The sequence below is a fragment of the Rhinatrema bivittatum genome, chromosome 2, assembly GCF_901001135.1.
Source record: "Rhinatrema bivittatum chromosome 2, aRhiBiv1.1, whole genome shotgun sequence".
NCBI lineage: Eukaryota > Metazoa > Chordata > Amphibia > Gymnophiona > Rhinatrematidae > Rhinatrema > Rhinatrema bivittatum.
Genome location: NC_042616.1, coordinates 91,557,570 through 91,580,940, shown reverse-complemented (window position 1 = coordinate 91,580,940; position 23,371 = coordinate 91,557,570). Strand labels below are relative to the sequence as shown.

The 23,371-nt window shown below is 43.3% G+C and overlaps 1 protein-coding gene across 8 annotated transcripts in view; it reads left to right on the top strand.

The window, feature by feature from the left end:
• KMT2C (lysine methyltransferase 2C) overlaps positions 1-23,371 on the top strand; it is a 979,844-nt gene that overhangs the window by 198,770 nt on the left and 757,703 nt on the right. For all 8 annotated transcript variants that reach the window (XM_029588444.1, XM_029588443.1, XM_029588442.1 and 5 more), the window contains exon 6: positions 18,133-18,242. In XM_029588444.1, the coding sequence (XP_029444304.1) occupies positions 18,133-18,242 (110 nt within the window). The remainder of the gene's footprint in view (positions 1-18,132; positions 18,243-23,371) is intronic.

The following is a 23,371-nucleotide window of genomic DNA, read 5'->3' as shown; positions in this document are numbered from 1 at the left end:
ATTCCACACATTCGAAATCGGCAAGATTTACCAAATGGCATGCACAAAAAGGTATTGGCCCCTTTTTCCTGCTCCACTCCATCTCTATTAGGCTATCTAGGATATCTTTCGAATTCTGGTCCCCAGACATCCTCCGCTCGGGAACACCTCAGTTCCATCTCAGCGTACCACCAGGGAGTAGGGGATGCCCTATTAATGGCTCAACCCCTTATGAGTTGGCTTATCATGGTTTTTCTACAACTTAAGCCTCCTCTATGATCACCGGTTACGGAATGGGGCCTAAATGTAGTGCTTATAAGGCTCATGCATTCCCTGTTTGAGCCTTTGCATTCCTATAACGTTAAAATTCTAAAATAGAAAATTCTTTTCCTTGTAGCCATCACCTCTGCTAAAGGGTCAGTGAGTTACAAGCCCTTGTTGCATACTCACCTGACACTAGGTTCCTCCGTGACCAAGTGGTCCTCCGTACTCACCCTAAATTTCTTCTTAAAGTTCGACAAAGCCTCTCACCATACCCAGTCTATAGTCTGCCCACTCTTTCCCAAGGCCTCACTCTCACCAGGGCGAGAGGGTTTTGCACACCTTGGATTGTAAGCGTGCACTTGCATTTTATCCAGACCGCACTGCACTTCATAGGAAATCCACCCAACTCTTTGCTTCTTTGACAAAGACAAGCTGCAAGTTCCAGTGGGCAAACAAACTCTCTCCAACTGGTTAGTAGACTGTATCAAATTCTGCTATGAGGAAGCAGGCCTTCATCTCCAGGGGTGAGTGCAGGCACATTTTGTAAGGGCCATGGCAACATCGGTAGCACATTATCATTCAGTACCAATTGCCGATATCTGCTAGGCTGCGACATGGAGCTCTCTTCACACATTTGCAGCCCTCTACTGCTTAGATAAGGAAATCCGTCAAGACTCTGCCTTTGGCCAATCTGTCTTGAAAAACTTTGTTCCAGTATAATCCCCAACTCCTTCCACAACCACCTGCTGTGATTTCAGGCTGCCTCATCCTTGCCAATAGCACCCCAATTATTGTGTCTGCTGCACGAGTTGTCTGCTTTTGGCCTGTTGTAATATGAATCAGCCTGTAGCTTGCTAATCACCCATGTGTGAGGACTATCATCCTGCTTGTCGTGGGAGAAAGCAGAGTAGCTTACCTGTAACAGGTGTTCTCCCAGGACAGCAGGATATAGTCCTTACAAAACTCACCCGCCACCCTGCGGAGTTGGGTCCGCTTACGTTTTATTTTTTTGTTCGCGCTTTTTGCTACAAACGAGACTGAAGGGAGACCCCTGTGGACACAGGGATCATGGCATGCTCCGCCTGCTGATGTCACCCATATATGAGGACTACATCCTGCTGTCCTGGGAGAACACCTGTTACAGGTAAGCAACTCTGCTGTATGCATATTGAGGCTATGGTTTTAGGTTTATTTAATAACTTTTATATCAAATAGTTTCCACAATGTGTTCAAAGCAGTTAACATAAACATTCTTAGTTAAATACAAAAACAATTTTACAAATTACAATGATATGCTTTTACCTGCTTTCTAAATATCATAAGATCAGACAGATTGTGTAGTTCTGCAGGCAAAGCATTCTATAATGTTGCTGCATAAGTGAATTCCTTTGTTTGCAATCCTGCAAAGATGGTATACATAACAAATTTTAATCCTGAGATCTCAATACTCGATCAGGACAATATCTGCTGACTGTATTACTTAAAGCAAAGGGTGCATTGATATTTAATAATTTAAAAATGAATACAAGCAGGCTTGAAATGAGCTCTGAAAGTTACAGAAACCAATGCAACTGGTGGAGAATAGTCAAAACCGGATTCAGTAAGCATGACTCCTGTTAGTATTCGGGCCATAGTATGTTGTAATAGCTGTATTAAGCGTCAGATGCTCCAGCCAAGTGGTTTTTCAAGCAAACCCCTTTAAGAATACTGAAGCCTCTTTCCTCATAGCAAAAGAAATGGTTGAACTTGATAATATATATATTTATATACTGTACATTTTCAAAGCCAAAGATCTGTCTGGAAGAATTTTACTCAGTGCTTTCTTCAGATGCCTGTTCCTTAAACCAAGGATGAACAAATTGGAGGGCTTGAACAGTCCTGAAGAGGGGCATACAGGCTGTTCAATCAGGGAAGAAAAAATAGCAAATTAGGAAAAAATTAGTGAAAACAGTAAAAAAACAAAAAAAAAAAACCTTACACAGGGTGGGATGGAGGTTTTTTTTATTCCTAAAAAACTTTGACTGACACCTAAGATTTTGAAACATTTTCCAGCCCTTACCATTGTGTTGGGTAGCCTGCGTGTCTCGGTATGATGTGCAATTTGTTCAGAGTAGTTAATCACAAGCAGATTGTGATAAATTGCATGAAGACCTTCTTATACTGGAAAATTGGGCATCCAAATGGCAGATGACATATCCAAAAAATCATTCACATAGTACCTCTACTATCTCGTTTACACTGAAAACTGTCTGTTGATAAAAGTAAGACAGTTTCAGTATTTCTAAGTGAACGGAATCCAGACTGAAAGTTGTACAAAGCATTAGTTTTATTTAGACCTTCCCAACCTAGTCTGAGATCAGTTCTTTCACCAATCTTGGTACCAGGAAACTGTAATCATAGATGCTTTCAAACAAGATTGGGGAGCTCATTTCAACCAGGTGTGTTCTCAAGGGAACCTAGTTAACAAACGAGAAATTACTTCATACAAACCATCTAGAATTCAGAGCCATATTAAATGCTTTCAATGTATTCAATCCCTGGCTAAAAAACAAGGTAGTCTTATTCCAGACAGGACATCCAAGTAGTAATGTTCTATATCAACAAGCAGTGTGGTGTACAGGCTCTTCAATCTTTGTCAGGAAGCTTGCAAATTTGGAAATACACAATTTTCCAAAGAATACTTCTTCAAGCTATCTTTTCCCTGGTAATTCCACTTATAATGAACATACTTCAGAAATTGAGAGAAGAGTCAAATGATTTTTATAGCCCCATTTTGACCTCACCAAATTTGGTTTCTATGGCTACAATGCCTAGCTGTTAAACATTTATTTATTTATATATTTAATATACTGACATTCGTTTGCACATCACATCGCTGTACAGTGAAATGGATAGTTCAATGAAGATTTGTGAAGAGAAGAGGAAATAGGAAAGTAAGATTATGCATGCTCCAGTCCCTGATTACACAAAGTGACAGGAACATTCCAACCTTCATTCTTTGACTCTGAATGCATGGATGTTGAAAGCGAACAAGTATCTTCTCTACAGTTTTCTTCTGAAGTTCTTCCAGCATCTAGATAATGCTCAATGAGAAGATCTTGTAACTTCAAATGGAAAAGGTTCACTATCTGTTGCACTACTTTACAACAAGACCCATTTCTGTATTCTGTTCCCATGTTACTTCAATACCTCTTATAAACATTACTCAATCAGATCTAAAGACTAGCTCCAGAGTTTATTTTAGTACTTAAGCAGCATACCATGAAAATTTCAAGGGTCCTCTATGTCTCAGCAACCTACTATTGCCAGAATGATGAGTTGATAACAGGCCTGAATCATTTTAAATCTGTTTATAAGATCCTCTTATAAACAGAATCTACATGTAGTTCTGGCTTAGCCCACGAAACTTTAGTTTCTTTCTTGGAAAATTTTTATTTTTTTTATAGCAGTTACATCTGCCCAGAGAGCTACAGGCCTTGGTATTGTACTCTCAATATGCTCAAATTTTACATAACAAAGTAGTTTTTAGAACTCATCCTAAATTTCTACCAAAAATTATCTGTTTCATTTCAATTAATGCATTGTGTTGCCAACATTTTTTTCTAGACCACACACCAATGAGGGTGAGCTGCAGTGGCGTGCAGTGGCATTCATTGTAGGGGATTCAGTAAACACCCATCACCTTTCCTCTCCACCCCTCATAGGCAAAATCACATTCTTTTCCTGTACCACTGTGCTCAGCACCCCAATGAATGAGACTGAAGGTCAGAGTGAGATTTTTCTGGTGGTGTGTCTGTGGTATAAATTTGGAAAGATGTGAGTATTATATTGTTTTGGAAATGAAAGGAGTAAACCAAAATGATTTTTAGCATTCCTTGGTTTCATTTATATTGTAATTTAACCCCTCATGAAAAATCTTAGGTCCTTTCCTCTCCCTCCCCCCCCCCCCCCCCCCACCCAACTCCATCCTAGGTCCTTTCCTGCCCTCTTCCACCTCCATCCTAAGTTCTTTCCTATCCTACCCCACCTTCATCTTGTCCTTTCCTAATAACAGAATTTACATGAAAAAAAATAATTCAGAGTACAGCTTTCTGAGGTAAAAAATATTACTTAGAATAATATGTATAGTATATTTACATGCAGTGCTGTGATACCAACCAGAAAACCCTGAATAATAGAAAAAATGATACTTGGAACCCTTATGGTATTAAACATATGGTAGTGTGTGTAGAGTGTTTGCTTCGCACTCAGAAAACTGAGTAAACTGAATTACAATATAGTAAACCTCCCATATCAAAACACCACTAACTGCCACGATTCAAATGGTAACAATCCTACCTATGAAAATGGCAACACTATAAATATTACACCAGGTCCTAACACACCAATACTCCTATTAGGAAAACAGAACAAGTTAAGCTGCTGTAGATCTCTCCACAGAAACTATATGCTAACAGAATACCTCACCTTGGTCACATGTAGAACACAGACAGATTGTCATCAAATACAGAACAAATAAAATGAGGGAATAAAAAGTAAGTTTGCATACCGTAAAGGGTGTTTTTCATAGAATGAATTAGCCATGATTCTTGGGTGACGTTATCCGGCAGCACCAAACAGACTCTTTACTAGCGTTTTGCTCAACTGAGCATATGTGAGATTTCTTATGCCAGTGTTGCCTCATGAGCCTGATTGTTGTGCTAATCTTGATTGTAGTTGATTGTAGTGCTAATCTAGCTAGATAGCTGACTCTCTATGGAGACAAGCGGATATTTTCCATGACTATTCATTCTGCTATCTATGGAAAGCACTGTTTACTGTAAACAAACTTGCTTTTTTCATTGATAACCAGGGCTGAATTAGCTATGACATGTGGGGAAGTCCAAGCTGAGGGTTGAGGTGGAGTATTTACTGAGTAAGCAACCCGGACCCCACCATGGAGAGTGGACTACAGGGTGAACAGGCTACGCAAAACTGTTTATCCAAATTTGTCACTCTTTGAGGGATTTTCTAGAAAGTGATGGGACACAAAGGTGTGTAGTGATGACCATGTTGCAGCTTTCAGATGTCTTCAAGAGACTCAGCTCATGGATGAGTCACTGATGTAGCCATGGCTATAACTTGATGAATCTTGATGGTATCTGTAATTTGTAGGCTTGCTAGCATATAGCAGTGTGCAGTGTAGTTTGCTAGCCAGTTAGACAATGAACATTTGTCTGCTGCTATCTCCAGGTTGATAGGATCATAAGAAACACTGTTATGAAACCTGTGAGGTTGAGTTCTTCTCTTGTAGTAAGCCAAGGCCCATTTACTGTCCAAGGTATGAAGAGCTTTTTCACTGTCGTGTGTGTGGTCTCGGGTACAATACATAAGAACATAAGAACATGCCATACTGGGTCAGACCAAGGGTCCATGAAGCCCAGCATCCTGTTTTCAACAGTGGCCAATCCAGGCCATAAGAACCTGGCAAGTACCCAAAAACTAAGTCTATTCCATGTTACCGTTGCTAGTAATAGCGGTGGTTATTATCTAAGTCAACTTAATAGCAGGTAATGGACTTCTCAAAGAACTTATCCAATCCTTTTTTAAACACAGCTATACTAACTGCACTAACCACATCTTCTGGCAACAAATTCCAGAGTTTAATTGTGCGTTGAGTGAAAAAGAACTTTCTCCAATTAGTTTTAAATGTGCCACATGCTAACTTCATGGAGTGCCCCCTAGTCTTTCTATTATCCAAAAGAGTAAAAAACATGATGGTTTGATTAGTATGAAAAGCTGAATCTACCTTTGGCAGAAATTTTAGGTGGGTGCAGAGCACTATCCTATTGTGGAAGAATCACAGATAAGGTGGATAATGAAGTAAAACCTGACATTCACTGACTTCTTGCTGAGATTACCTCTACAAGGAATAATACTTTTCAAGTTAGAATTTTGAAAGTAGCTGATTCCACTGGTTCATACGGTGGCTTCATCAGTTGTTCCAGAAGTGCATTAAATTGCATGGAACTCATAGTTTTATAACTGTAGACTTTGCATGCCGTAAGTCTTTCCTGAATTTGATTATAAATGGATGACTTGAGTTAGGTTTACAGTTGATTCTATCATGGTATACAGGTATGGCATGAAGATGTACTCTGAGAATGTGCTGAGACCTCAAGCAGAAAGTGAGTAAATAGGTCAGTAATATGTTGGGTTCACATACAAATGGATCCAAAGTGTTGTGTTGACATCATGTGGACAATCTTTTCAATTTAAAACCATAGGCTCTTCTAGTTGATGGTTTTTTGGTTAAAGATAGTTCTATTATTATTTCAGATGAAGGTTCAGATGAAATGGGTGTCCTTTTCTTGAGTTAATAAGTTTGATCCAAGAGGGATTGGAGAACTGCTGGACAGCTGTACCAGATATATAAACCAAACTTGACTGGATCATGCTGGAGCTAAGAAAATCAAATAGACCCAGTCTTTTGAGTACGTTTTGCACTGTTCTGGCTATCAATGATATTGGCAGAAAAGTGTATATGAGATCTTCATTCCAGTCAAATAGAAACATGCTTTGTGTGGATCTGAGTTGACCAGGAAAAAATGGAGCAAAACTTTTCTAGTTTTCTGTTTTGCTCTGATGCAAATAGATCAATTGCTGAAGTCCTTATTTTTAGCTTTTAACTGCTGTGTGTGGTCGAAAAACTCTGCTGAAGTGATCTGCTAATGTATTGAAGATTAAGGGAAGGTAGTTTGCTTGCAGGATAGCTTGATGTCTGCATGCCCATTCCCATATCTTTATTGCTCATTGGCAGAATCCATGACCGTGTGCCCTTCTGCTTGTTCACTTAGAACATACAAGTGAAAATTGTTAAAGCATACTTAATTGTTCTTAATTCTAGGACATTGATTTGAAATTATTTTTCTATAAATGATCAGATTCCTTGAGTTCAAAAGGGCCTATGAGGACCTCCCAACCCTTTGTGGAAGTATCTGTTGCCAACGTTACTTGGTGAAGAAGTAGACCAAGTGGTATCCCTTCCTGAAGAATGAAGGGGTCTAGCCACCAGCACATATCCTGTTTCATTTCTTTCAAAACTGTACTTTGGTTAATGGCTGAGTAAGTTGGCCTCATTGGGAATGAAGGCTTCACTGCAGGAGTAGTATATGAAGGTGGGTCAGTGAAACTGGACTGCTGCTGGCATATGGTCCAGAGCAACCAGTATCCCTGAGTGATGACTGCTTTATGTTCAACAGTCTGTATTCAAGGGATCTGAGAGTGTTCACTCGATGAGTCAGAAGTAAAGCTCTCTCTTGAAGGTAATTTATTCAAGCTCTAATGAATTTGATTTGCTGGGATGAAATTAGTTGATTTCTCAAAAATTACCTGGAATTGTTAATGATTCCAGTAGTTGTATCAATTTGTTCAGGGAGGTTACTATGCTATAGCCATGCATTCTGTATTGATAGTGGAATGAATCTACCATAAAGTGCAGGTAGTTCCAGTGGGAGGAATAGCTGGAACATGAGCATAAGCATCCTTTAGATCTAGATAGCACATCCATTCCCCTTTCTGGATGACAGGAAGAATTGTGTGGGGGGAGTTCTTATGAATTCCTCCCAAGTATATGCTTTATTCAGGCATCTTAAATCTAGGATGAGTCTTAGTTCCATGTATTTCTTAGGGATGAGAAATAAGTAGAAATAGAACCCCTGGCCATGGTGATGTGTAGGAACATGTTCTATTAATAACTGAGTAGTGACTCCACTTTCTAGGTGGAGTTGCGTCAAGTGAGACAGATCCAGATTGTGAGACTGATGAAGAAGTGTAGGAAGCTGGAAGAAATTACAACAGCATCCAGGCTCCACATTCTTGAGAATCTAGCAGTCTTTCATTAACTTGTGCCCCTTCTTTAAGTAGTGCTAAGTTCTTCCCCTTACCAGAGGGGAAAAATACTGGGTTGAAATGTGGGCTGGACTTGCTGTGCTGCTTTTGGATGATGGCATGCATGCTGTTGAGCATGAGCTGGATGTTCCTGATGATTTGGAAGTAGATGCAGGATCTGCGATCATGGAACTTGTCAGAAGGGACATCCCCGGAAATAGGATCTTTTTAAAAGGTAGGCTGTGTGCCCTGCTGAAGACTGATGTTCCTGTCCCATGGAGAGGGACTGAATTAGCACATGTTGTTTTTTAATCTGAGCTACTGATTCTCTGAACTTTTCTCCAAAACGATGATCACCTAGGCAGGGAGCATCTGCCAACTTGTGGATTTTAACCCAATACTGGCGATATTTCCTATTTTGTTGCATTTCTTGTGTTAAAAAAAAAGAGAGAAAAAAAACACAATTTCATGTTTTTGTGGTTTTTTCCCCAAAAGGTGCATTGTATAATTAAAAAAAAAAAAAAAAAAGTGCGTCCAGAACCCAGCCCCAATCCTTCCCCTTTTTTAACCAATTAAACACTGACCAACCTAGCGTGCACCCTTTTCCCCACGAGTTCCCCTGGACTCACCAAAATGTATCTGGTAGTCTAGCGGGGGCCCAAGAATAGCGTCATGCTCCTGGACCGGCGGTTGCCATTAGTCAAAATGGTGCCAGATGCCCTTTGCCCCATCATGTTACGGAGCTACCTAATGGCACCAGTAGCCCCCTGTACCGTGATAGAAGCAAAGGGCAGCTGGCACCATTTTGACTAATGGCAACCGCTGGCCCAGGAGTGGGTGTTAGCTCCTGGGCCCCCACTAGACCACTAGATATGTTTTGGCAAGTCTCCGGGAGGAAGGTTTGGGAGGGTGGGCAGGGTTGAAATGGGTATTTCCTGGCATGTAGCCAGATGGACTCAGGACCAATGTGTATTGTGCTCTTCTGCTAGCAGATGGGAGATGGAGTCAGATTTCAAAGCTGACGTCATCCTGGATACATATACCCCTGCACTGATCTCACTTCCTCAGTATCGCTCCGTCTCCTAAGCAGATGTGGACACTATACCACATACTTAGAATAGTGTTAACATTTACAGCAAAGAAGAAACAAATTTACCTTTAAGAAGATCGAGCCCTGCTCTCCTGCGGTGAAACCTAAGGGTCCCTCCCCCAGTTGAGAATTCCTGAGGTGATTTCTGAGATTTTGGTCCGGTAGCCGGTTCCCGGCGTGGACTTAGCCCCCAGAGTGGCTGAAAGGCAGCAGGTGCAGAATCGAGCACGGTGGTGAAGGTATTTCCCTCTCTCCCCACAGCTGGAGACCGCCCGGCATGCGGCCGGTAAGCACCGAGACAATTAAGATAAAAATCTTTTAACTGCATGTCTTCGGTCTCCAGAGCTTGGATTGCCATACCGATCATTTCTTCCGGCAAGGTTTAAAGGGACACCGATCGGGTTGAGCAGCCTGACTCGGGCTAGGCCCGGATCTGGTGCCAAGAGTCCTCACACGTGGAGAATCTCTGGGGGGGGGGGCCACCATCTTGCGAGCAGCGTTGTTGGCGCCATACTCCCTCCTCGACCGGCAGTACGCACAGGGCAGGCCGGGCAGCCGATACGCCTAACTCGCGCTCGCTCAATATTGCTGCACAACTTTCACACATGGCGCGTGCAACTGAGTGCACCCCGTGTGCACAACTGGGCACACCCGTGTGCACATAACCACACACGCAAGGGCAACCACACGCACAAACTCTTGGAAAACAATGGCACTGCAGCCCAAGAAGGCCAAGGGACACTCCCTTTGCACAGCCTGCCACATAAGAGCCGCGCAGCCTGAATTGGAATCCTGCCTATGCCAGCACTGCAAAGAAGCCCAGGGGGAACCAAAACCTGTACCCCTACTGGCGGGAGAGGAGTCCGGAACTACGGACAATTGCTCCCAGGACCCAGGTACCTCCGGCATGACCGCCCCTCAGGGGGGGCACCTCTGGGACACCTACTCCACCTCTCCCCGGGATCAACATGGACCCAGGGACATTCTCTTGGGTGGAATTTTTCAAAGGGCTGCAAACCTTCGTGCAGGCGCAACCAGCCCCAGCTGCGCACCAGGTTCAACCCCCACCGAGAGATCTAGACCCTCCCGGTCCGGCTCAGACGCCTCGGGACATGCCTCGCCTAACCAAGAACTTCCCTAATAGAGATCCAGACACCTCAGATGATGAGAGTGACTCCCTGGAAGAAGGAGAAATCCCTCCAGAGATAGAACCATACTGAACCGTGCTTCACTTTTCCCCCAAGGATGAATTACCTGCCCTTGTTTCTCAGACCCTAAAGACGCTGGGTATTCCGGGCATGAACCCTATGGCTGAACCAAAGAAGAACCCCATCTTGGTGTCCCTTCGTAAGGCCTCATGCTACTTTCCAATGATGGAAGCCATCCAGGAACTGATTGACCTGGAATGGAATGCCCCGGAGGCCAGCATGGAAGGGGGGGTGGGCATTGGAAGCCTTATACCCTCTGGAACCTGCAGCCAAGGAACGCCTGCATTTCCCGAAAATAGACGCTATGGTCTGTGCCGTCTCAAAGCGAACAATGATCCCCGTTGAGGGAGGAGTGGCTCTGAAGGACATGCAGGACAGATGATTGGAATCCATCATTAAGTAGGTCTTTGACGTAACACAATGACGCTGCAGATTGCTTCCTGCTACGCACTGGTGTCCCGTTCCTGTTTGCTCCTCTCTCGAGAGAGAGAGACACCTCCAGAACTCATACCGGAGAATCGATGGAACCAGCAGCATCCTTCCTCACTGACACAAGCTCAGATATAGTGAGCACCTCAGCCAGGGGCATTGCCTTGGTTGTGGCAGCCAGAAGACAACTATGGCTACGAAATCAGTCTGCAGATGCGACATCTAAAGCGAATCTCACGAGAATGCCTTTTAAAGGATCTCTCTTATTCGGAAGCGAATTGGAGAAGTTAGCCAACAAATGGGGCGAATCTCCAGTGCCTGGACTACGTGAAGATAGGAATAAAAGATCTCGTCGCCCCTCTCCCAGAAGACCTAAGGGCAGAGGATCGCAGCGCTTTAGACCGTACAGGAACACGCAGTTCCAGAGACCTCACCCCTCCAGAAGGTCCCAGTACTTTCGGAGCAGGCAGACCAAGAGGGGAGCAGGACCAGGGGCAGGCTCCAGCCGTGCCCCACAATGAGAAGAGGCCGACCCATCCACAGGAGGAAAACATAGGGGGGTGACTAAACCTCTTCTACCAAACTTGGGTCGAGATAACGTTGGACAAATGGATCCTAAACATCATTCGAGAAGGGTATTCTCTAGAATTCCGCAGCATCCCTCGAGACAAATTCATGAGATCACCCTGCCATTCCCACTCCAAGAGACTGGCAGTAGAAACCACACTAACACGACTACTCAGTCTGAAGGCAATAATTCTGGTGCCCACGCTTCAGCAAAATACTGGGCACTATTCCATCTATTTTATCGTTCCCAAGAAGGAAAGGTCATTCCGGCCCATCCTGGATCTGAAGAACGTCAACCGATATCTGCGGCATGGAAACTCTGTGCTTCGTTATAATGGCAGTACAACTGGGAGAATTCCTAACCTCCCTGGACCTTTCCAAAGCCTATCTTCACATCCCAGTGCATCAAGATCACCACCGCTTCCTGCGCTTTTTGATACTGGGTCACCATTACCAGTTCTGGGCGCTTCCCTTTGGCCTGACAACCGCCCCCAGGACCTTCACCACAATTATGGTGGTCATGGTGGCAACGCTGAGAAAGGAAGGGATACTGGTACACCCTTACCTGGGTGACTGGCTGATTAGGGCGAAATCTCCAGAGCAGAGCCGACAGATGACCAGCAGAGTCAAGAGCAGTCTACAACCCTCTCAGACGCTGGAGTACCTGGGAGCCCGGTTCAACACAACAGAACAGAGTTTTCCTCCCCCCTCCGAGAAGAAAGCTGATGGCACAATTGCGACGCTTGATGACCAATGCACATCCCAAAGTGTGGGACTACCTTCAAGTCCTCTGCCTCATGTCATCAACCCTGGAGGTCGTCCCGTGGGCGAGGGCCCATATGTGACCACTTTAGCGGTCCTTACTGTCACGATGGAACCCACTGTCCTAGGATTACTCAGTTCATCTCCAACTACCAGCAGAGGTTCGGACTCAGCTCCAATGGTGGCTACAGGAAGACCACCTAAGCAGAGGGGCAAGCCTGTCCCCACCAAACTGGATATTGCTCCCCATGGATGCAAGCCTAAGAGGGTGGGGAGCCCACTGTCAGGAACTGACCGCCCAGGAACAATGGAACAGAAAGAGGCGGAATGGAACATAAACCGCCTGGTGGAAGCACGAGCAATCAGACTAGCGTGCCTGCGATTCAGCCACAGACTCCATGGCAAATCAATCAGGATAATGTTGGACAATGTGACAACAGTTGCCTACATCAATCGCCAGGGTGGAACCAAGAGCCAGCAGGTGTCTCTGGAAATAGACCCACTCGTGGCATGGGCAGAGATAAACATACAAGGGATCTCGGCCTCCCACATCATGGGAAAAGACAACGCCTCAGTAAACTACCTCAGCAGAGAGAGCCTAGACCTGGGGGAATGGATGCTGTCGACCACAGCCTTCCAACTGATAGTAAATCACTGGGGCCTCCCAGCCATGGATCTACTGGCAACCTGTCTCAATGCCCAAGTTCCCAGGTTCTTCAGCCGCAGACAATAACCACAATCCCAGGGAATCGACGCTCTCGTCCAGACCACAGGATATTATTCTATTTGTATCTTTTGTAATTCCCTGACCCCTGTAGCGTCTGATAAGAAATATGTTTATAGCAGTAAAAATATTTAGCTCTAAAGAAATTCCTAATAAAATGTCCACAATCTAAAAATAACAGTATGGTTTGCCTGAGTTTATCAGAAAATAAGTTATAAAGATATAGTCATATATCATATATATGTTGTTAATATATAGGCATCACACCATTCAGGGGGCTGCTGATGCAGCGAGGCAACTTAGAGATCAATTTAAACCAAGATTTGTAGAGAAAAATTGAGATGTACACATCCATGCTGGTGCTCATACAAAAACAGACTGACAGGACTCATGAGAAAATGCCTGTGTGGGAATTCCCACACATGCTCAGTAGAGAAAAAAACTCTACTACCTAAGAGACAGAGGTCTGCTTTGTGCCACTGGGTAAATGTCACTCACATGTCTTGACAAATTCAGTTCTGCTTATGGACATCAAAAGAAATGTGGAGACAAAAGCTAAACTAGAACCTGCAAAAAGCCAGACTCTGCATACAGTGCAACAGTGGAAAAAAAAAAAAGAAACATCACCATTCCTCATAATTAAAATAAATAAATAAATAAATAAATAAAAAAAAGATGATGAACTGAATATCCTATTACAGATTCAGAAACAATTTTTAACATTTTCCAAACACCAACAAAATAATGCAATACAGCAGACATGTCAAACACCCAATAATTAAAACAAATAAGGATAAAAATTTCTCCCCTCCCCATACCCAATAATGTTTGATCATTTCCAGTCACCTTGAACCTTACTCTCAGCTCCTCTTCCCCCTACCAAGCCCCTAGCATTCTTACTTTCAGCTCCCTCTCTACCCTTAAATCCCCAACAATTTCATTCTCTGCCCCTCTCTCCCCCTAAATCCCAGGAGTTTCACTCTCAGCCATGTCCCCTGACTTTCAAGTTGTGAGTGAGACTGCAGGGGACTTGGTGAGGGAGATAAGAGGCAGAGAGAGACTGCTGAGGACATGGTGGGGGGGAGAAGAAGGTTGTGTTGAGCTCTTCATTCCCTGTCCCCTCCTGTCCCTCTCCAAATTGGAGCCCCCCTTCTCCCACCAGTTCTTCAGTAGCAGGTGCGGCTATACCTTCTGCTTGAAGATTCCAGTCTTGCTGAGCACTGCCGAACCTGCCTAACAGCCTGTGAGGATCAATGCTGATCCTTTGACTGCCATGCCACTGTCACCAATCCTCCTAATGGCCCTAGAAGACCTGAGATTGGTTCTTCCTGCTGCTGCCATCTTTTTGCCTTCTTGTTCCGCATGTTATGAATGATTCCCTGATGCAGAGATAAGTAGATCTCTAAACGTAGTACTGTGTCAGTGTTATCAATTCAATTTGGTTCACCAACTGTAACCCTTTGTCGGGGGGGGGGGGGGGGGGTTGCTGTTTCTCCTAGGGCCGTAAAAGTATTTGTTAGTGGGGGGTTACTCTTGCCATCCTTCCCCCTTCTTTCTGCACCTCCCAGGGGGTGAGTGCTTTCTGTGGGGGAAAGGAAATCCTTTGTGGCCCATTGATGGAGTGTGTCTCCTGATGTGAGTATACTTTTCTGAAGATGTAATTTCTTCAGGGGCAAACAGGCTGGACTCAACTGGGTGTTCAGCTTAAGTTTACTGATTGTTTCCAAAAGATCAATCACCATCCCACAAACATTCCACAAATGAAACTGTACATCTCAACTATTTACATTGTGTCTCTGTTGTGGTGCTTGTGTCCATCTAACTCCGGGGAGGAAGCTTGCCACTTCTCATCTGTGCAAACAGCTCAGTATATTGGGGATTCCTAGGGAGGAACTCCATGCCACCAAAAGATCCTACCTGAGTCCAATGTTCAGCCTGATGCTCACAGCCTATGTCCTTATCCCGTTGGGGTGGAAATTTGGTTGGGAATCTCCCAAGGCTTGATGTACAACCTCTGTCGACCTTTCTGGGAGAGAATACTGATGTTCCAGTTCTGCTTAAAGCACTCTATCTCTTTCCACAAGTATGCAGAAGAGTGGGGAAAAAAACCCTCCATACTAACAAAAAGGGGAAAATCCAAATGTCTATATTCAAATTTTTCACACTGGGTAGTGCTGTCACTGGTCTTGTTTTTTCTAGGGAGTTAGAGGGATTGCTCACAGGTCTCCAGCCCCTGCTCTCAGGATTGGGGGGGGGGGGGGATTGTCTCTTTCCAAAGCACAAGCTGTTCCCCAGAACCAGAAAATTATTCCAAAACTTGACCAAAATGTACAAAACTTCTCTCTTAAAAGGGGAGGCAGACCCACTCAGATAGTGAGTACACTGATAAGGAATCTCTAAATGCAAGAAAACACCAAGCTGGGTTAGTGGGCCTTACTCAGCAAGGGAAAATGAAAACAACTCTTTACTTCTCAAAACCTAACTCAATATGACTACACACTCTCGACCTTTTGTTCTGCCTTATGTCCCTAGGATAATCAGTCAGCTCAATGGAGAGGCTTAAAGAGAATAGAAAATCTCATTGCTGTTACTAGTCCTGCTGGTAAGGGATCTAGGGCCATCTAGTGGCGAATTGAAGGGTCGACCACACAAGTTATTTGCATTATCAGGTTGCTTTGGTTTTGTTTAATTCACAAGCTTTGCAATTTTTTTTTGTCATAAGATTTATTTTTAAATATTTAACAGCGTGCTTGTTCAAGCCTATACAAATTAAGTTATTTTCTGCCATTTAAGAATATTTTTAAATGCCAAGTTTAATAAGATTTTAAATGCACAAAAAAGGTTACAGAAATGTAGCTCTGTGGACCTATGATTATATTATGCACAGATGCTTCAATATACCGTGTGGTATAAATGCTTAAAGGTGAATTTTAAAAGCCAGATGCGCACCAAAATCAGGATGTAGGCATGCATCTAGCACTTGTGTATATCCACCCAATTTTATAAGCTGCCCACATACACATACAAGTACCAATGTGTGAATATCTTGCATCGTAATAAAAGGGATGGAATGTGGGCAGGGCATGAATGTTCTGGCAGGGCCAAGAGATATGTGCGCATGTAGCTATGCACCTGGGCATGCATCCAGGTATATTGCAATGCAACTTTACTTCTGCTATAGATAAGGTGTAAGTTAGAATAAAACAATTTCTAGCTACATATGAACTGCTTGAGGGGTCTGAGTTAAGTGAGGGGAGTGCAGGCTAAAGAACCAGGGGGATCTTGAGGACTTAGCTTTAGACTGGGCAAACTGGTGACGAACTGGTGAAACTGGTCATGGCCTGGGTATGCGCCTATTAAAAACAATTCCCTAACTTGTGCATGTCAAATCTGACATTGCCCTGATGTGCGTACACATTCTTAAAATTAGGAGCACACATAAACACCCCTGGCTTATTTTATAACATGCACAATATTAAATTTCAGCACATTTGACTGCACATCCTTATACCTAGGTATATGGGTACTTGCACGCCCGTTTTAAAGTTGCTGTCTTAATGTGCAATTAATATGAAGGTCCTTTATTCAACATCCTAGTTGCACATGGTATTGCTGCTAATTGTTGCAAATATTACAGTAATAATAAAAGTTTATTTAGTGTGTTGTATTTATAATACAGAGGAAATGATAACAAAATGAAGTAATTAAATGAATAACATATGTTCTAAAGGGTTTTGATAAAATATCTTAGTGTAACGCTTAATTGGATGATTTAATCCCAAGGGCACAGAAACTTATTTTTACTCTTTGGGGCTGCTCTGGCTATCAATTTACATCCCATGCTCAAATCTTAATCCTGGGGGATTCCTTTTATGGGGGGAAGCTCTCGCTTATGGCCATGGTGTCTTGCTTTCAGTGTGTGAAGACTGTAGGTGCATTCCATGAGGTGAGATGCTGGAGTAAATCAGACAGGATCAGGATCTGGGTGTTAAAATATAGTTTACTGATTGATGATAATTAAATTAAAGTCCATTTGTCCATAATGTTGAAGTTGCATCTGAATGCTGGTATAAGAGTGTATTTCTCTGTAGGTAGGTGCCCTTTTATTTCAGGCATCTGGGAAGTGCTACCATGGTGATTTTACTTGTACAAAGCTCACCCATCGGCTAACTGGAACCCTATTGGAGGAGGTCCCCTACTCCACAGCAAAAACAGTCCTACCTTGATTCCCATATCCTTCCTGGACACCCAGCCTATCCTAGTCCCATAAGTGGAGATCCAATTGTGGTCTCCCAGTCTTGTTTGTTCATCCCTAGTTGTTGTTACTGGGGACTTCTCTTGTAGAAAGTCAAAGGGGATAAGGCTATGCCAGCACTGCATCCTTGTGGGGAGGGGTGAGTCAAACCCCCACTCCCAATACACATACAAAACAATATCCAAATTCTTACTCACTGAAAATACCTCGGTGATTGCTACTTTACTATCACTGGTGCTTGCCCCATCTAGGGTGTAGATTAAGGCTCATAGGTCTTTAGTCCTTGTCCTTTTGTGTACAGGGGGAGTCTTCTCCAAAGGGTGCAAGATATAAGTAGGAGTCCCTTCTCGGAAAAAGTCAGTATACATCTTGGCCATCAAAAATCTCACACAGAAGATCTGTCATTGGTGCTTGTCCATCTAGGGAGTAAAAATACTCTTCAGGTCTTTGGGTTGAGAGCCCTTTTGTCCCAAAGGGAATCAGGAAGAAATCTGTCTCACTGCAACTAAATGACATCCCTCTGGCAGGGTGTGCACAGAGAGGAACCACTTAAAATATAAAGTGCCTGATGAGGCAGGTAGGCCTCATCAGAGAGTAGAAAAATTACATCCTCACTGCTCTGAATCTAAATCAAAATGACTCCAATGAGCACTAAAATGGGTGCGCTAAATAGGGTTGAGGTATCCAACCACAGCCCTCCAGATGGGAGGGACTGAGAGGGATGGAAGGCTCATGATATTAAAGTTTTATACATGGATCTAGTGACATCTAGGGACCAATCCGTGGGGGTGACATACACGTTTTGTATATTTATAATACAATTGTTAATTTAGTTATTCCCTTTTGTTGTTGTAATGTTAATTTAGAATTTTAGGGAATTTTGTTACATTGTACCTTCTGTCTTGTGTTTATATTGCATTCACTTTTTGGCTTTATGTTTGTGATATAAAATTATTTTACATACATGTATCCAATGGTGTTCTAGGTCACTGCTGGGCTCATCACCGCTGTGCAGAGTGGTCGCAAGAAGTATGCCAGACTGAGGATCAGGGACTGGTGAACGTGGACAAAGCTGTTGTCTCAGGGAGCACAGAAGTGAGTTTATATTATACAAAAGATATATATTAAAGTTTAGCAATCCTACAAATACAAGGGTAATTGTTTTTAAGCCATAACTTTTTTTTATAGTTTGGAGTACTGATGTGCAGACATTAAGGAAAACAAAGGCAGGACTGCTTCTACAGCCAAGTTCATAAGCAAAGCACATCAAGCATTACTGACTGATACATGGGGGTAACTTGCACAGCATAGCAGATACTACCATGGAAAGCTTGCTGGGCAGACCAAATGGACCATTGGTCCTTTCCTGCTTTCATTTGTGTTACTATGTTTAAGGTTGTTTTTCACTTAAATTATGAATCATACAGTGCCTTGTAAAAGTCTTTACATCCTTATAAATTTTAACATTCTGCTGTCTAAAAATCTGATGAGACCAAAGTGAAACTTTATTTTATTGCTAAGTGACGTGCGGTTAAAACAAACACATCCTATAGTACAACATGGTTTTGGAAGCATTAGGGATGTTTTGCACAGCAGAGACAAGGAAGTTTGTGAAGATTTAGGGAAAGGTGGATGATGCAAACTACAGGCAGATCCCAGAGGAAAATCTGTTTCAGTCTGGCATAGACCTGGGGCTGGGGAGAAGAATCACCTTTCAGGAGGACAGTAATCCTAAGCACAAAGCAAAGGCAACAATAGAGTGGTTCAATAAGAAGAAAGTGAATGTTCTTGAGTAGCCCAACTTTGAATGAGTCAAAGACCGAATCCAATAAAACATATGTGGCAAGACTAGAAGACTGTATTCCAGACAGTCTTAACAAACTTGAACTCTTTTGCCAATAAGAATGGGTAAAATCTGTTCCATCCTGCTGTGCAGAGTTGATAGACACTTACCCTGTATAAGAAATACTATTTTGGGTCAAACAGAAGGTCTATCAAGCCCAGTATTCAGTTTCCTAAGTGGCAAACCCCAGCCACAAATACCTGGCAGAATCTCAAATAGTAGGTAGATTCCATGCTACTTATGCCCAGGGATAAGTAGTGGCTTTTCCCAAAGTTTACCTGGCTTTATTTATTTATTTATGACCCTCCTTATCAGTTGTTCAAAATGAGGTATATTAAAAAAAAAATTGAATAAATATACATATATAACAATACAGAGTAATCATCCACTAGCATGCATCCTTCAAAAAGGGAAAGAAGAATAGATGGGGCGGTCAGAGGGGTTTACAAGATGCTGTTCTTTTGTTTCAAATCATTTCTGAATAAATGTATCTATAGCTGTTTTTGAGATGTTTGGGTGCTGTTGATAGAACATAGACATTCTGGTAGGATGTTCCATAATATAGGGTCTGCTACTGAAACCTTCTCCCAAATTTCTCACAGGTTAGCAAGGCATGTCAAGGGAGCTTCACAGAGATTGCAGTGTGCTCATCTTAGAGTATGACATGGATTATAAATGCACAATATAGTGCAGATCCAAGACAAAGTGTTATGTAATATCTTGTGTATTAATGTTACAATTTTGTATCTAATATGCCATTGAACAGGAAGCCAATAGAATGTAAATAAGTGTAATATGTTGTCTGATATTGGTGTTAACACAGAAATTTGCTGCACATGTTCTGACTGTCTGGGGTGTTCTCTCAGAATGTTTGCAGGTTCTCAAAGATAGACAGAATTTTCTTTCTTTTTTTTTTTCTGGCAATATCTTTTCCTGTCGATAGCAGGGCTGAATTAGCCATGCTGTCATGGGATCTGTCAATCAGATCCAGGAGGCGGAGCTTTACCAAGCAGAAATTTAGATTTTAGCTCTCTGTGGCTGCGCGTGTGTTCCCGCGCAGGAAAATAACAGATTCTCCTCAGTCTGTTTTTTCCGCGAGCAGGATCGCACGCGGGGCTGATTTCTCCTCAGCGTTTATTATTTTTCTTACAATGTCAAAAAAGTCGGGGTTTAAACCCTGTACCTGTGGCAAGGTAATGTTGGTCACGGATGGCCACGACCAATGTTACCGATGCCTGGGGCCAGAGAAAAATTTAAAAAATTGTGAATTTTGTTCCCAGAGCCCAAAAACAGCAGGCATATAGGACACGGGAACTTTTCAGTTTTTCAGAGCCATTGGAGGCTCATTCTTCGCCTGGCTCCTTGACAACCATGGCTTCATCTCAAAAACGAGTGTAGTCATGGGATCCTTAACCCTCCCTCCAGGCTTGGAGGTAAGGACTTGCCGAGTCGACATAGGCCATCGGATCCGATAGGACCGAAAGAGCCTCAGACCGGAGCCTGAAACTTCGGCGCCTATGACTTATGTGCCCAAAGTACCTTCTGTGCCCAAATCACCATCGGCGCATAAAAGTTCTGCGCCCAAAATGACTTCGGCGCACAAGACATCGCCGCGCAGGGAGCCGGAACCGTCGGCATGCACATCGCCGGACACTTCTGCATGCTCGGCGCTGGAAACAAGCACAGCTTACAGAAAACATCAGCGCACATGGCGCCAAAGACATCGGCGCACACGGCAGTAAAGGAATCGACGCATAGTGGACTACAACAGTCCACTCACTCATCTCACTCATCTCATTCAATACCACATCATTTAAAATGAAGACATCAGTCTCCAGATATACCTAATTCCACCTCTTCAGATTCCAATTCTATAGAGGTGAAATCAAAACGTACACGACGATCGCCGTCGGGACATGGAATCCACACAGGATCATCGTCATGCCATCACCATAGGCGATCATGTTGCTCACATCAAAAGGCAGTGAAGACGAGGGACACATGGGAAGTGAGCCCTTCTACTTCTAGGTCATCTCACCCATGAAGTACAGACAACTTATCTCGTAGAGACATAATACAAATCACTTCCTCTGCTGCATCTACATCCTCAGATAATTCTGTTAGGATAGCAAAGCATAAGGTGGGGAAGAAGTATGATGTGCCAAATGCTTCTCCTCACATTCCTCCAGTGCAACCTGGGGCATGTGATTTACTGAAACAGTCTGGTCGTTCAACAATGCCTCCTCAAACAAAAGAGGCATTTTTTCAATTATCCCAATCATTGGCAGGGTTTTACAAAATCCTTCAATCGTCCTTTAAGATGTCTAACGAACTATTGGGGAGTTCCCCGGAACACAACATACACACCTCTAGAGAACCGTTGGTGGCGCCTCCGGCATCCCCAATAGCAAAACGACCAAGTTCACCAATTCAACAGCAAAATACACCTATCGATTCTCTGTCTCTGCAAACATCCCCATCATCTTCTACTGGATTCCCATCTGATCCACAGGAGCAACCGCACGAACTATATTCCCCTCCTGAGGTCCTGACATACCCAAAAGTTTTAGAAAAATTGGGCACGATATTGCATCTGGAGGTCCAAAAGGAGACAGACCCTAGATCAGAAACGTTTGGCCTCCTAAAGATTTTCGATGCTCCAGGAGATCCAACATCTCTTCCACCACATGAACTATTACATACCGTCTTAAAGAAATCTTGGGAAACACCTTACTCTCTGTCAGCGGTTTCAAAGAAAACTGATATAAAGTTTCGTATGTGGAAAGCATCGCCTTACTCTATGCCACAACTACCACATGCTTCAATTGTGGTAGAGTCTGCAATGCAAAGATTCAAAAAAGGAACGTGCCATACCTCATATCCACCAGGCAAAGACAACCGATATTTAGATGAGTTTGGCAGGAAGATGTACCACAACTCAATGTTGAATGCCCGCATTATGCACCATCAATTCTATATGGTACAATACCTATATGAGTGCATACAAGCCACAAAAGGTATGCTTTCCTCGATGGCTGATCAGGTACCTCCACCTCTTCATGACATGGAGGAGTGTTCTCGACACCTTCTGCGATCTATATATGAGGGATTTGAAACATCATCTAGGGCATCTGCAACAGCTATCGCAGCCCATAGGATAGCATGGTTACGTTCTAGTACGATATGAGACGATTTACACGAGAAACTAACGAACCTCCTGTGTACAGGAGGCAACCTGTTCGGAGAACGGTTTCAAGACACAATCAGCAAATTAAGAGGAGGCTCTAGCAGTCCAATCCTTAACATCACAATCTCACTACTCAACCACGCGTCGTTATGTGGAATCTACTTGTAGACAATCCTATACCTGTAGGCCTTACAGGTCTTATCAATCCTTTCATACACAGACATATCCATCTTACCAGTGTCCTCTGCCGCAACAAAACAACCCGACTCAACATAGGGGTAAGCCATGTAACCAGAGACAGCAGACACAACAACCGGCTACTGAAGTAAAAGCAATGCCATCTTTTTAATAACCCAGCCACCACCACTACATCAAGCTCCACCTGGCAGAATTCATTCTTGCCTGGCAGCCTGGGAGAGAATATCAACCGATCAATGGGTTTTAGAGAGAGTACGACATGACTACCAACTTCAATTTACCACAAAACCCATACTACCTCAAGCTTCCAACCACAACTGGGGGAGAAAATTGCTTTGCCTCGCAAACAGCAGGCCATTTGATGAATTTTCCCGAAGACCCGACAAACAGGGTTTTATTCCCCATACTTCCTCATACCCAAGAAGTCGGGTGGCCTTCGCCCCATATTAGATCTACGGGAATTGAACAAATTCCTGACCAAAGAGAAATTCAAGATGGTGTTGTTGAAATTGATCCTATCTCTGATTCAACCCAACAACTGGATGTGGTCCATCGATCTGAAGGATGCTTACACACATATCCCAATCCATCCATCATCTTGGCATTACCTATGCTTTCGCTATGGTCATCAACACTACCAATACAAAGTTCTCCCCTTTGGACTATCGGCTGCACCCAGGGTTTTCACCAAATGCATGGTTGTGGTGGGGGCTCATCTCAGACAACAGGGTATAACCATCTTTCCATATCTGGACGATTGGCTAATAAAAGCCTCAACCCCAGAGATCTTACTCGATCACCTCCGACGGGTGATACAGTGCTTACAGGAATTGGGGCTAGTGATCAATTTTCAGAAATCACATCTCCAACTAACACAACGACTACAGTTTATAGGAGCAGGCCTGGATACTGTTTGCAACCGGGCATATCTCCCAACAGAAAGAATAACTCAACTAAGTCAACTTCTCTACTCATTGAACAACACTCAAAGGCCAT